The sequence below is a fragment of the Eschrichtius robustus genome, chromosome 3 (genome assembly GCF_028021215.1).
Source record: "Eschrichtius robustus isolate mEscRob2 chromosome 3, mEscRob2.pri, whole genome shotgun sequence".
Classification (NCBI taxonomy): domain Eukaryota; kingdom Metazoa; phylum Chordata; class Mammalia; order Artiodactyla; family Eschrichtiidae; genus Eschrichtius; species Eschrichtius robustus.
In genome coordinates, this window is record NC_090826.1 from 20,263,818 (window position 1) to 20,277,167 (window position 13,350).

Below are 13,350 nucleotides of genomic sequence, written 5' to 3' on the forward strand. Positions count from 1 at the left end.
GAAACCCTTGATCCTTGAGTATAGGTCCCAAGCCAACATCCAAAGTCAGAAGGGATCCTGTCTACCCCAGGGTATGAAATCAAATTCACCCTCCTCCCACCCTTACCTCTTACTCTGCCCCCAGCGCCCCATAATTCCTCATGACCTTGAAGTCTGCAGTTCATATCCTGTGGAGGGAAAGTGCATCGGCTGTTCCCCTACCCTCACCTCCACCTGGGGTTTTGTGACTCTACTCTTGGAATACCGTGGGTATTGAGAACATTCTAAATAATCATAGTTTTTTTCTTTACTTTTAACCTGGGCCACTGGAAAGCCCCCCCCCCACACCTTTATTTCTTGGAGGAAGAGTAGGGGTGAGTGAATTAGCTGAAGGGTGGGAAATGGCAGCCATTTGTTATCCTGGAAGAAGAAGTCCCCCAACTGCAGACGAAATGAGGAAAAATAGAACTAAAATCTAGCCACAACCTATGTTACAAGACACTGGACTTCCTTTTCTGAAGATCCTCCGAAATGGGATAAAGATTTATGTATTCAGCCACCTTAGAATAGTGTGCTTCAAAATGAGGGTCATTAGCCATTATAGCTGTGCTGTCCAGTCCAGTAGCTACTAGCCACACGGGGCTTATGGCACACTTGAAATGTGGCTAGTCTGGATTGAGATGTGCTATAAATGTAAAATACACACTGGATCATGAAGACCTGACATGTAAAATTAAAAAATGTAGCCGATCTCATTACTGATTTTTAAAATAATAATCGAAATGATAATATTTTGGATATATTGGATTAAATAAAATATATTATTAAATTTAATTTAACCTTAAACACTTCCTTAAGTTAAAAACTTTTATTTATGTATTTATGTATTTATTTATGGCTGTGTTGGGTCTTCGTTTCTGTGCGAGGGCTTTCTCTAGTTGCGGCAAGCGGGGGCCACTCTTCATCGCGGTGCGCGGGCCTCTCACTATCGCGGCCTCTCTTACTGCGGAGCACAGGCTCCAGACGCGCAGGCTCAGTAATTGTGGCTCACGGGCCTAGTTGCTCCGCGGCATGTGGGATCTTCCCAGACCAGGGCTCGAACCCGTGTCCCCTGCATTGGCAGGCAGATTCTCAACCACTGCACCACCAGGGAAGCCCCCTAAAAACTTTTTTAAAGCCCCGTGGTCTCAGTGCCTCAACACACCTATTAATTTCTCATGTAAGCTCCGTGTCAGTGCAGCCAACGCAGATGTGCAGAAGGCCCTGCTCGTCATAGTCACATAGGGACTCTGGCTGATGGAGCAGCTGCCATCTAGATCACTGTCAGTCACCTTGCTAGAGGGAAAGCCAGAGCTCTGGAGGATATGGCACTGGCAAGTAAATGTTCTGGCCTAGAAGTGACGCCTGTTGTTTCTGCTCACAGCTCATTGGCTGGAACTAGTCACATGGCTCTGCTTAACCACAAGGGGGCAGGGCGATCCTAACCTGTGCCCCAAAGGCAGAGATCCAGAAATACTTGGTGGCCATGACTAGCTTGGTTTCTATCGGCTTTTTTAATTTCTTTAGAATATATAGAATTGAATAATAGTAAAAAGTAGAATGGAATAAAACAGGAAATATCAGAGGGCATCACAAAATTTTAAAGTTATGATTGAGGCTCAATAAATATTTATGAGATGGTGAAAATTCTTTCTGAAAAGGGATCATAGCCACAACGAACATGTCTTTTGCTTTATCACTAACAAAGTGTTTGCCCACTGGTTATCTCATGTGGGGTATTATGGGTCCCCTTTATGGATGACGAAACTGGCTCAGAGAGGTGAGTGATCTGCCCAGGTCACGCAGTCAAATGGCAGAGCTGGGACTTGGGACTAGTAAGATAACTAATGGAACTCCCTCATCAAACCCCAATCTTTTTTCTCTTTCATTTATCAACCCCGATAACTTGCTATTCTTTACTTCTTTTAATAATACTAACATTTAACATATACTGAGTTTAATACTATTATCATTGCTATTTTATAGCCAAGGAAACTGAGGCTCAAACAGATGAGATGACCACCCAAGGTTACATAGCCCCTGGTAACCTCGGCAGGACTTGGGTTCATATGCAGGTCTATGAGAGTCAAGGCTGTAGTTGTAATGCTCTTTTGCCACTCTGGCTTTTTGAGCTGGATCTGGAAATCACTTGAATGGCATAATGGATAAGTTTTGAGGGAACTTCCCATGATTGTTTGGTTCATGTGGTCCCAGCAACTCCTGCCTATTACCTTGGGCCCTTCTTACATTCCTAATCCCAGAGGGGCAGATAGTTTGAGATTCTGCATAGAATCTGGAGCCTCAATAACCCATGGACATTAAGAAACACACACGCGCGCGCACACTAAACAAAAGATAAAGACTCCCTGATATTAGTAAGTGGAACCAGATGACTAAATTATGCCAGGGTTACATTTTAAAGATCCTGTTTCATTTCTAGCTGTATGGGGCTTGATGTAAGCTTTTGGAAATGTACTTTTATGAGATTCAAAGATATTTATTTTACATGTCCTTTAAAAGTGCCCGTACCATAAATAATAATAACTAACATTTAGTTCCTGCTATATGCCAGGCACTGTGCTAAGACATTAACGTGGATTATTTCATTTAGCCCTCAATGACATCAGTGAGGTAAATGTAACCCAGGGCTGTGGAAGTGAGAAGAACCCTTATTATACGTGTGGAAGTGGCCTTAGCTGGGATTCTCAAGTACTGATGAGATCCAGCCTCTGCTCTACCTCTGACTGCAAATACTTACGGGCACTTTGATCCTTAGATTTCACATCTGCAACATTCTACTTTTGAGCTGGATGATCTAGAAACTCCTGGAGAGGAGGGGCTTATCTGAGCAGTGCTTAGCACAGTGATTAGCACAAGAGGACTGCATAAACAGCACTATTTTTTTTTAAATTTTTTTTATTTATTATTATTTATTTTTGGCTGTGTTGGGTCTTCGTTTCTGTGCGAGGGCTTTCTCTAGTTGCAGCAAGCGGGGGCCACTCTTCATCGCGATGCGCGGGCCTCTCACTATCGCGGCCTCTCTTGTTGCGGAGCACAGGCGCCAGACGCGCAGGCTCTGTAGTTGTGGCGCACGGACCTAGTTGCTCTGCGGCATGTGGGATCTTCCCAGACCAGGGCTCAAACCCTTGTCCCCTGCATTGGCAGGCAGATTCTCAACCACTGCGCCACCAGGGAAGCCCAGCACTATTATTATTATCCAGATAGAGACCATATTTTCTGAAATGAAAATCGGTGTGTACGGTCTGGCAAATCAAAGCCCTCATAGGGACCATGAACAGAGTATTTGAAATTGGAACTTCCCTGGAAACCCTGAGTTACAAAGTTTCAGTTTGGTTGCTAGCTTGTTTGCCACTGGGACATGAGGCAGCACTAATTCTTATCTTTTATAACATTGGTTCACACTTATCCACTCCTCACTATGCACCAGACTCTGTGCTAAGACATTTACAACGTTAGCTCCTTTAGTCCTCACAACCACCCTATGTGATCATCTCCATTTCACAGATGAGGAAGCTGGGGCTTCAAGAGATGAGCAATTTTCCCAGGGTCTCGCTACTGGTAGGAGATGGAGTCCAGACTGGCGCTCTGACTCCAGGGTCCTCATTCTTACCACCCTGCTTTCCCTTCTCCCGCATACTGAGGACTTAGCTTTGGGAGGTAGATCAAGAACAAGTCCAGCCCAGGCCCTGCTCACACGGAAGATGAGCAGAACATTTGCTTCAGGCTCTTTGTAGCCAGTTATCTCGTGTATTCCTCACGTCATCTTTCTGAGGTATGCGTTACTATTGACCCCATTTGACAGATGGAGAACTTGAGGCTCAGAGAGTTCAGACAAGTTGCCCAAGATGAACTAGCCAATGTGTGGCAAAGCCAAGATTCAAACCCAGGCCTCTCTGACTTCAAAGCCTTGGCTTTAAGCCAGGGTTTCTCACCCTTGGCACAGCTGACATTTGGGGCTGGACAGTTGGGAAGGGGGGGGCTACCCTGTGCATTGGAAAATGTCTGATAGCATCCTTGACTTCTATCTACTAGATGCCAGTAGAACACTCCTCCCCCAATTGTGACAACCACATTATCTCCAGACATTGTCAAATGTTCCCTGGGTGCAAAATTGCTCCCCTCTGAGAACTCTTGCTTCTGGCTGGCTGACTGGGCCACCTCAGGACTGGGGACTCAGGCAAAGTGTTGAAAAGAAACTTTCATGATCTTCTTTTAAGAGACTGAGAGCAGTTGTTTTGGCTCTGTGACCCTGAAATTGGCCACCCGCTGCACAGCAAGGTACCGACCGGGACCTGCAGCCTGCTGGAGAGAGCCAGGGACACCTGCGGGAACTTTTGTCTCTAGACCAACCTGGTGTGCTCTCACCCAGCAGGCCCCGTCATCAGTGCCTCTCTTGCCCAGGTTGAATTTGTCTGGAGGCCATTAAGGAAGCTGCCCGATGATTGTCTCTTGGCTCCGTTTAGCTTTATCTCTAGTTTTTTATTTTAAATGGGACTAATGACCATTTGAGATTCAGATTCTGCACCAACTGCCCAGAACCCTCTCAATGAACAGACTGGAAGCCCCGTACAGCCTAATTCACTGCTCCCACCTCAACAAATGCCCCTGCCTCTGGCAAGTTAGACACCTGGAATCCTTGCAGGCATCTCCCTCTCTATCAACGTCAAATCTCAAGCCATCACCAAGTCCTCTCAGTTTGGGATTCTAAGTATGATTTGGATCCTGTGGTCTTGTGCATCTCCCATTTCCCCGATCCAAGCCACCATAGGCTACTGCAATATCCTCTGAAAGGCACCCCCATCATTCACTCCTGCTTTCTGTTCTGTTTTCACACTGTAGCTAGAGTAGCCTTTTAAAAATGTTAATCTGAATCCACCCACCCACCTACCCCTTCACACACATTCCTACTCCTGTCCTAAATCATTCAGTGATGCTTCCTGTCTTTCCCCTTCACTCTCTCTACTCCAGACATACTGGCTTGTCTGTTCTCAAAAGTATCATATTCTCTCCACTACAGGGTTTTTGCTTATGCTGTCCCCTCAACCTAGGTGTTCTCACAATCCCTCTTAGCTTAGGTAACTGCACTCATCCTTAGAGGACGTCTTCCCTGACCACTTCTCACTCAACCCGAGTCTAGGTCCATATCCATTGTTACATGTTCTTAGAGCAGCATCTCTCTCTTTCCGCACTTTTATCTCAGCTTGCAGGGTTGTTTGGGGGTTGTTTATTTGTTTAGACTCCTCTTCCCCATAAGACTGTAAGCTCCACAATGGGAACAATGTGTCTATTTTTGCTCATCATTGTATCACCAAAGCATAGTATATTGCCTGGAATATAGCAGGTGCTCTTTACATACTTATTGAATGGCTGAATGAGCTCATATAATCCTCCCAACAAGCCTGTGAAAATTCTGCCTGAGTCCAGTGCTCTTTCCCTGCTCTGACTTCCTACAGCACCTGCTCTCTTGGCATTATATGATGGGGAGCAATAGACTCTGAAAGACATAAAGGGCTCTGGAGCCTGACCAACTGGATTCAAATCCCCCCTCTGCCACTTCCCAGGTGTGTGACATTGGGTAAGATCCTTAACATCTCTGTGCTTTAGTTTCCTCTTCTATAAAATGCCAGTAATAATAGTACCTGTCTCATGGGATGGTTGTAAGGATTAAATAAGTGAGCTTCTACAAAATTCTGTTATAAGGGTTTGGCACATAGTGTGTGCCCCATTAATCTTAGTTACTATTTGTATTATTAACAGAAGGAGCATTGACTCTGGGATTAGATGAGTCTGGTTTTCTCTCATATTTGCAAATTATTCCCTGGGTGGACAAGTCACGTCACACCCCTGAGCCTGAGTTTCCCCATCTGTTAAGTTGGGATCTCCAAGCCTACTTCAGAGAAGGCCATTGTGAGAGTAGATAGGATGAGAGCAAAGCACTCAGCACAGTGCCCAGTGCATGGTAGTTCCCTTCCTGATGGGTTGAATTGGTCCCCGTTGCCTCTTAGACAAGAAGCTCCCTGAAGTTAGGCTTCATATCTGCCTTATTCAGGCTGTTTTCCCCAGCCCCTCTGTACCTGGCACATAGTAGGTGTTCAACAAGTAGTTCTTTACTGAGTGAGTGAATCAATAATGACAGGGACCATGCTTTGCTCATCTTTGACCAACCCGAGACTAGTGCAATACCTCGTATCTAATTTCAATAAATGTCTGTTGACAGAATAGATTTTTAAAATGCTATTCATTTCTGTTCCCAGTCCCACTTAAGTTTCTGAACTGAACTGAGAAAGATACTTGTTAACTTATCCTGAATCTCTCTAGCCTTAGTATTTTTATTTGTAAAATGAGGCTATTAATAATATCTACCTCGTAAGAGTGTTCTGAAAAGTAAATGAAGCAATATGTGTTCAGCACATTGAAAATGTTGGTTCATTATTATTCCCTTCCCTGAGCCTTGGTTTCCTCATCTGTGAAATGGGCATCCACTCCCACATTTATTCATTCATTACTCAACAAACACAGCGCCCATATGTGAGGCACTGTAGTTAAGACCTAGGGCAGTTAGAGAAATGAACGAGCCATGGTCCCTGCCGTGAGGATCTAAGTTTGCTGTGGGACAGTATATGAATAATAAAAATCCAGTGAGAGAAGAGCCATAATGTGTGTGAAGTCTATGGGGGTTAGGGGTATGGGGGTGGGATGGGAGCTCCAGAGTTCCAGCGAGCTTGCTAGGGAGATTATAAAAGGTTATGGTATCACCAACTTGGTGTAATCACCAACATGACATCAGTTTGAAATGGAGTTGTCCCCTCTGGGCTCTGGTTTTTGTAGGCTGAATCTGTGGAATCCTGATGCAGCCTCACTTTCTACCCTGGCTCACCAGCAATCCAGAGATGGTCTAGGTGTCACAATCACAGTGAGGATCCAGTTCAAACAGATACAGCCTTCTGAGACTCTGCCTTGCCTTCCTCCCCTTCTCCTGGGTCCTCCCTTCTCAGGGGACTGAACAGTGATTCCCCTACACTCTCCATGTGGAATGATGTGCGGTGCCTCCAATGCCTGCTGGGTTCCTGCCTAGTTCTCCAAAGACAAGCCTCCCTCTTCCCAAGGTGGGTTCCGGTAGGGAGATTCTTGGGCGTTGGAGATTGGAAGAAGCCAGACCAGGTCTCTGGGCTCCTGCACTCAAGTGGACTACATGCTTGTCTCTGATGTTCACAGCTGGTTTCAGGGAACTGAGTGCTGCCAATCAAACTCGGGAGAGACTGAAACATCTAAATTAGAATTTTACATTTAAGCCAGGTGTGTTTGTGGGGTTGGGAGGGACTAGTCATCTCCAGTGACCAAAATATTTGCACCCGTTACCCAGAGCTATATTTTATTCTCAACTGAAAGAAATTTACATGCCAAGGGTATTTAACCATCAGGGGAGGGTCTGCTGTCAGTGGCCTGGCCAGAGGCAGAAGGATGTCTGAGTCCCAACGGCCAAGGGTAACAGGCCTCAGGGAAGAAGCAAGATTTACGAGAGCCCGCCTGGGCCGCTTCTTCTCTTGGAAAGGCCTCCCTGCAGTATTTTCTGTCTCATCAACGCTGCATTTCATTTTAAATTGCAGCTGAAAGCAGATATTTTCCCTCTTGCCTATTACACCTCTTAATTTGTCTCTCCCTCTGCTGTTATTTGTCTCTATAAAGTGTTTTGCGTGAAAGACCCACACAACACAATGTTTCTTTGCCTTGGGTTTAATAGGAGGGGAAGGCACAGAGAGACTTGAGTCCAAGGAGGAAAGTGTGAGGGCCTTGAGGTCGAGACACATCTGTGCCTGGGAATATACGCCTGGCAGTGTGTACGTGTGTGTTTGGACCTATCTGTTGTGTGTCTGTGGGTATGTGTGTACATGTCAATATTTGTACTAATATGTATTACACGTGCTTTGGTATAATCACTTATACCTAAATTAAGTGCTTTGGTATAATCACATACCTAAATTAAGTGTATGTTTGTGTGCAGGTACACACCCACATGCAGTCTCTGAGTGCATCTGGATCTACGCATAGAAGCACACATGTGCACATAAACACGCAGGCATCTGGGTACGCATGTCACATGCTGTGTGTGGTCTTCTACGCACACGACCAAGGTTCCTTCTCCTTCCTTGCCCTCGCACCGCTGTGCTTAGCATCCCTCCCTGCCCCACCCAGGGGCCCCGGCCTGGTTTGGGGCCCGTAGTCAAAGGAAGGCAGAGCTGTGGTCTGCGGGGGATGCAGTGGAAACACTGCCTTAGCCAGGCCCAGCCCGTCCTCACAGCGTGCCATAGCAGCACCACCGCGGCTCCCGCGGAAGCTCTCGGGACCCCTGGGCAGGCCCCCGCCCCCTGCCAATCCTGGACTGGCACTGAGGGGTGAGTGAGGTTACCGAACGACCGCCAGAGCCCTCCAGACCAGCTGGATCTCCTGCCCCCTCCAGGGGACCAACAACCGGAGCGGCGAGGGTTGGGGGTACAGGGGGTGTTTCAGTCGCTCCCAGTCCAGCGAATGCTGGGCACTAACCAATGGGCGACTGCGGCCCAACGGGTATCCCTCCGAGGCAGCCAATGACCTCGCTCCTCTCTCCACCCCCACCAACCCCGCGCAGCTGGACCATTGGTGCTGGTGGGATGGGGGGGAGTGTGCGCGGCGCTGGCCCTTCGAGGGAGGGGGCGTGGCTTGGAGTCCCAGCTCCTCTCCCCACCCGGGCTTAGGCCCCCGCACTCCCTACCCCAGCCGTGAGGCCATTGGCCTGGCTGCGGCGCCGCGGCGGAGGTGGACCGCGGGGCGCGCAGTGGGCGGGGCCCGAGGGCGGGGCCCGGCGGGAGGCGGGGCCGCGGGTGCTGTCTCGGTGAAAATCCGAGCTGCCGCGGCAGCGGCGGGGGCGTCCGGGTGGTGTGCGCGCCTGTGGGGCGCAGGCTCGGCAGCGGCGGCGGCGCGGCGGCTCAGTCTACGGCGGCAGCGGCCCGTCTGGAGCGGCCGCGGTGAGGACGCCAGCTGCGGCGGGGGAGGCGCAGCCGGGACTGCGCGCTCCGCGGAGCCGGCGGGGACCGGGAACAGGTGATCCCAGCAGGAACCCGGAGCCCTACCGAGTTGGCTGGGCGGGAGCCCGCACTCCTGGGCGCAGCTGCAGCCGCCCCGCCGCGGCTGGTCGCGAAAGGCGCCGGGCTCCAGACAGGGGGCCCGACATCCCTCGGCTCTCGGGGTCCCAGGAAGCCCCCTGCTCCGCAGGCTCAGAAGTGCTTGCCCTCTCTCCCCGGCGCCCGCTCTGCGGCGGAGCAAAGTTGTAGACGTGTCCCGATAGCCAAGCCCCGCCACTGTCGCGACCCGGCCGGGCCGGCGCGCTCTCGGAGCGCAGCTGACACGCCGGCCCCGCCGCCTCCTCTCCCCCGGAGCCGACCCCCTCTGGAAACTGCTTCTGAGGCTAAAACTTTGGGCCGAGGGGCTGAGGGCGGCTCGGCGCGGGGACGAGGCCTGCGTGCGCCCCTCCGCGCCGACAGCCTGGGCGCCGCGGACGGCATGTGACGGCCCCGGCGGCCGCCGCAGCGCGGGAAGGCGCGGGCCCCGCGGGCTCCGGCCGCTGCGAGGAGGGGCCGCGCGGCGGCCGGAGGGAAGGCTGCGGCGCGCGGTCGACCCTTGCGGGCCCGGGCCCCGAGCCGTGCCGCCTCGCTCGCCCGGGCCCCGCCGAGGCTGCTGCTCCCCCGTCCCGGCGCGGGAGGACTCGCTCCAAACTCCCTGAACTTCAGGAGCAGCCCCCGCAGGGCGAAACTCTCAGGGACCCCCACCCCGGGCGGCGCCCCTCGACGACCTCCCCTCGCCGAGCCCCCTGCTGACAAGTGCCTGGACTCCCAGGGCCTCAGGGGCCCGGCCGGTCTGACTGTCCCCAGCCCCGTGCCCGGCAACGATGCTCATGAGGAAAGTGCCCGGCTTCGTCCCGGCCTCCCCGTGGGGGCTGCGGCTGCCGCAGAAGTTCCTCTTCCTTCTCTTCCTCTCCGGCCTCGTCACCCTGTGCTTCGGGGCCCTGTTCCTGCTGCCCAACTCCTCTCGCCTCAAGCGCCTCTTCCTGGCCCCCCGGACCCAGCAGCCCGGCCTGGAGGCAGTGGCCCAAGTCGCCGGCCACCCCCTGACCCGCGAGCAGGAGTCGCCTCCCAACCCGGCCCCCGCGGCTCCAGCCCCGGGTGAGGACGACCCCAGGAGCCAAGCCAGTCCCCGGCGCAGGAAAGGGTGGCTGCGGCGCACCCGCCCCACCGGGCCGCGGGAGGAGGCCACGGCGGCCCGGGGCAGCGGCGCCACGGCCCTCAGACCGCAGGAGGGGAGCATCCCCTCTAGCTTTGACTTCAACGCGTTCCGGAGCCGCCTCCGCCACCCGGTCCTGGGCACTAGGGCCGACAAGAGTAAGGAGCCCCAGAGCCTAGTTCAAAGCCAGCGGGAGAAAATCAAGGAGGTAAGGATTCTTCTCCCCGCACAAAGGGAAAGATCCTCTTGTGCTTCCATCCATTTCCCCTGGGCCCAGTCACTCCCGGGCTCCCTGGTCTACTCTAGGTCCTCCAGGCACACTCTATATCCTCCTCCCTCCTCCCAAACTTCCCACCTTCACTCCTGCCTGCACACTTTTCCACTACCGGGTTCAGTTAATCATCCCCACCCCTGATGGTAGCTGAACCACTGGACCAACTTTCCCCCACCCCCAGACTCTGGTCTTTCCAGTCCAGTCCTCAGCCCAGATGGGCCCTGCTCCCTCCCTTTGTGGAGATGCTAATAAGATTTTTGTGGAGTTGCTAGTTAGGCTCATTAATGGACCCCCTTTCTGTTTGAAGGGGCCAAGAGCCATGTTCTTTCTCACTGTGTGTCTTTAAATCATGACATCTCCCAACCCCCTTTAGGATCTGCTACCTGGAAAGCCAGGATTTGAGGGGTATTTGGTGACCTGCAAGTATTTTGTAGTCTAGCCAGCAACCTACAAGCCAGAGGATGTTGTGCATTCTTGATAACTGTTTCTATTGAGCTTTGGAACAGCTGTACGTAATTGCATGTGATGCAAGGAGCAGTGATCACTAAGGCGGTGGTAATGTTACAGAAGCTCTGAGGTTATTGGCTTAATGTAGCAGGTCTTGGACTTGTTCCCTGTAGGGATTGTACCAGAGAGGGGTTAGAAGCATCACTTTGAGTCTGAATCTTAGTCTTAATTTAAGAAACCAAAAGCAAACGCAGCCTCACCGTGGCTTGAAGACAGTTGCCAAGCCACCACTAATAACTAAATGTTCTGCTCAACCCGTTAGAGCTGCCTACTGTTGGAGCCGCCTGCGCGAGGTTTTTGCCCAGCACTGCAGAGGGGGCTGCAGTGACACCCCCGGGCCACGAGGGGGCTGTGGGCAAGCAGTGGGCCAGGGTCTCCTCCCTAGAAAGGAGAGGATGCTCTCCCCATCCCCATGGACCCAGAATGAAAGGACTGCTTCTGTCTGGACTTCTTGGTTTGCTGCAGAGCAGTCAGCAGGTCTGCCCTGATTTCCAGGGAGAGCAGGCAGCAAGAGTCAGGACCTGCCCTGTCAAGACCTGCTCAGAGCCAGTGGAGAACTTAGCTGTCCTCCTCTCCTTGTCCAGTGTATCCTGTCTCCCAACGCCCACCTCTCCCTACCTGTCTCTGCTGTTGTTACTCAGCCTTCTATGCTAAGCCCTGTGGAGACTCTATCTTAACTAGCAATCACTGGACATTTTGTGATGTCAGTATAGGAAACGACAAAGACGAGTCCTTGTTTCCCGTGTGCAAGCGCACACTCTCAGTTTCCAAATTCTTGTTGAAATCCCAAAGGTTAATTGAAGCCGGGAACTTGCAGTAGCTAAGAAAGGGGCATCATTTCTCCCCCACTGGTTAAGGAGCTGTGTTGTTGAATACTCACCTGAACCACCCCAGCTCCCTTTCCTAAAGCTGCCTCTGAAAACATTAACCCTTTCAGACCTCCTTGGAGGGCAGTAACCCGCAGTGAAATTACATATAAACTATATGCATGCAGTTTTTCACGGGGTGTAGAGCTGCCATCAGATTTTTAAAAGGATGCCCCAAAGGATTAAGAGTTACCTACTGTCCTCTTCAAAAGGTGCTTTCTGCATTTGCATCTAGATATGGGACCCATTTCTGAAAGCCTGCGGTTGGGAGCCATGATGGGAAGGGTGGTGGGCTGGCTAGCGGGGAACCGGGTTCTGCCCCTCTATACAAAGAGAACCTCCCTTGTGGGCAGAGGCTGCGGGCAATGACTTGCTGCAGCGGCTGGGGGTGGTGGGAGGTGTGGAGACTCTGCTTTGCAGGTGGATGTAAAGTAACACAATGGGTGGAGGTCTATGTTGGTTGCCAGATGTCTGGATCTTTCCATCTGGCATTGCTGTACACCCCTGGTAGTAGCTGGAAGCCTGCTTGTCTATACCTGCAGTTGTTCAGTGAGCCCCCTCTTACTATCTTGAAGACCTTAAGCTCCTCAGAATGGAGGGGACGGGACTATATACACTATTATATTTTGAAGCCCATTTTCTCTTCAGGCTTCTTTAGTTTGGACCTCCCCCGGTCCCCAAACAACCTGAAAAAAAGTGGGACAGAGTGTTTGTTTTAGCTGTTAACACAGAGTTAACTTCCCTGGTGTCCCACCTGATGAGGAATGCATTTGACAATTGCTGGAGGATGTCTTTATTTCCTTCTCATCTAAATTTCTATCTGTGCCATGCCCACGGGTAGATCATTTTAGAAGGGTGCCTGTTTTCATAAAAAGGGACTGTTGCTTTCCTCTCTGGCTTGTTTTTTTCCAGACATGGATTGATTAGACCCCAGGAGCAGAGGGACAGCTAGCATCAGATAAAAAGGGCTCTGTTCTTATAAGATGAGGTTTTTAAAGCGAAAGTAAACTTCAAGAGAGATTCAGAGAAGGTGATAAATGAGGGTGAATGAAGACTGGACACTTGGGCTCTAGATCAATGAAGTATACTTATGAACATTCTAGTTTGAGAGATGGACATGGGCTCAAGGTCTCTGCTGATAAGATGGGTTGAAGCTGCATGTTCTGGGTGTAGACACTTCAGGAAACAATCTGTCACTAGAACCAACATTTTCTCCTCAGTTCGCAATTTTGGAACCTTGGAGGAGGCAGTGTGGTGGAAAGGGGAACCCAGAGAACATTGATTCGAGTCTCAGCTCAACTGTCTGACTTTGGACAAGCCACCTCCTCTCCTTCCTGGACCTTATTTTTCCTTCTGTAAAATGGGATGAGAGAGGGAAGAAGAGGCTGGTCACATAAACTCTTGCTTCCA

At 51.0% G+C, this 13,350-nt stretch overlaps 1 protein-coding gene across 2 annotated transcripts in view; it reads left to right on the forward strand.

Annotated features, from left to right (window-relative positions):
• Positions 1–9,634: 9,634 nt before the first annotated feature.
• The window catches only part of MAN1C1 (mannosidase alpha class 1C member 1), a 131,895-nt gene continuing 128,179 nt past the window's right edge, over positions 9,635–13,350 (forward strand). Inside the window, exon 1 of one of the 2 annotated variants that reach the window (XM_068539194.1) lies at positions 9,635–10,501. In XM_068539194.1, the coding sequence (XP_068395295.1) occupies positions 9,962–10,501 (540 nt within the window). In that variant the 5' untranslated portion in view covers positions 9,635–9,961. The remainder of the gene's footprint in view (positions 10,502–13,350) is intronic. The other variant, XM_068539193.1, reaches the window with a different exon arrangement.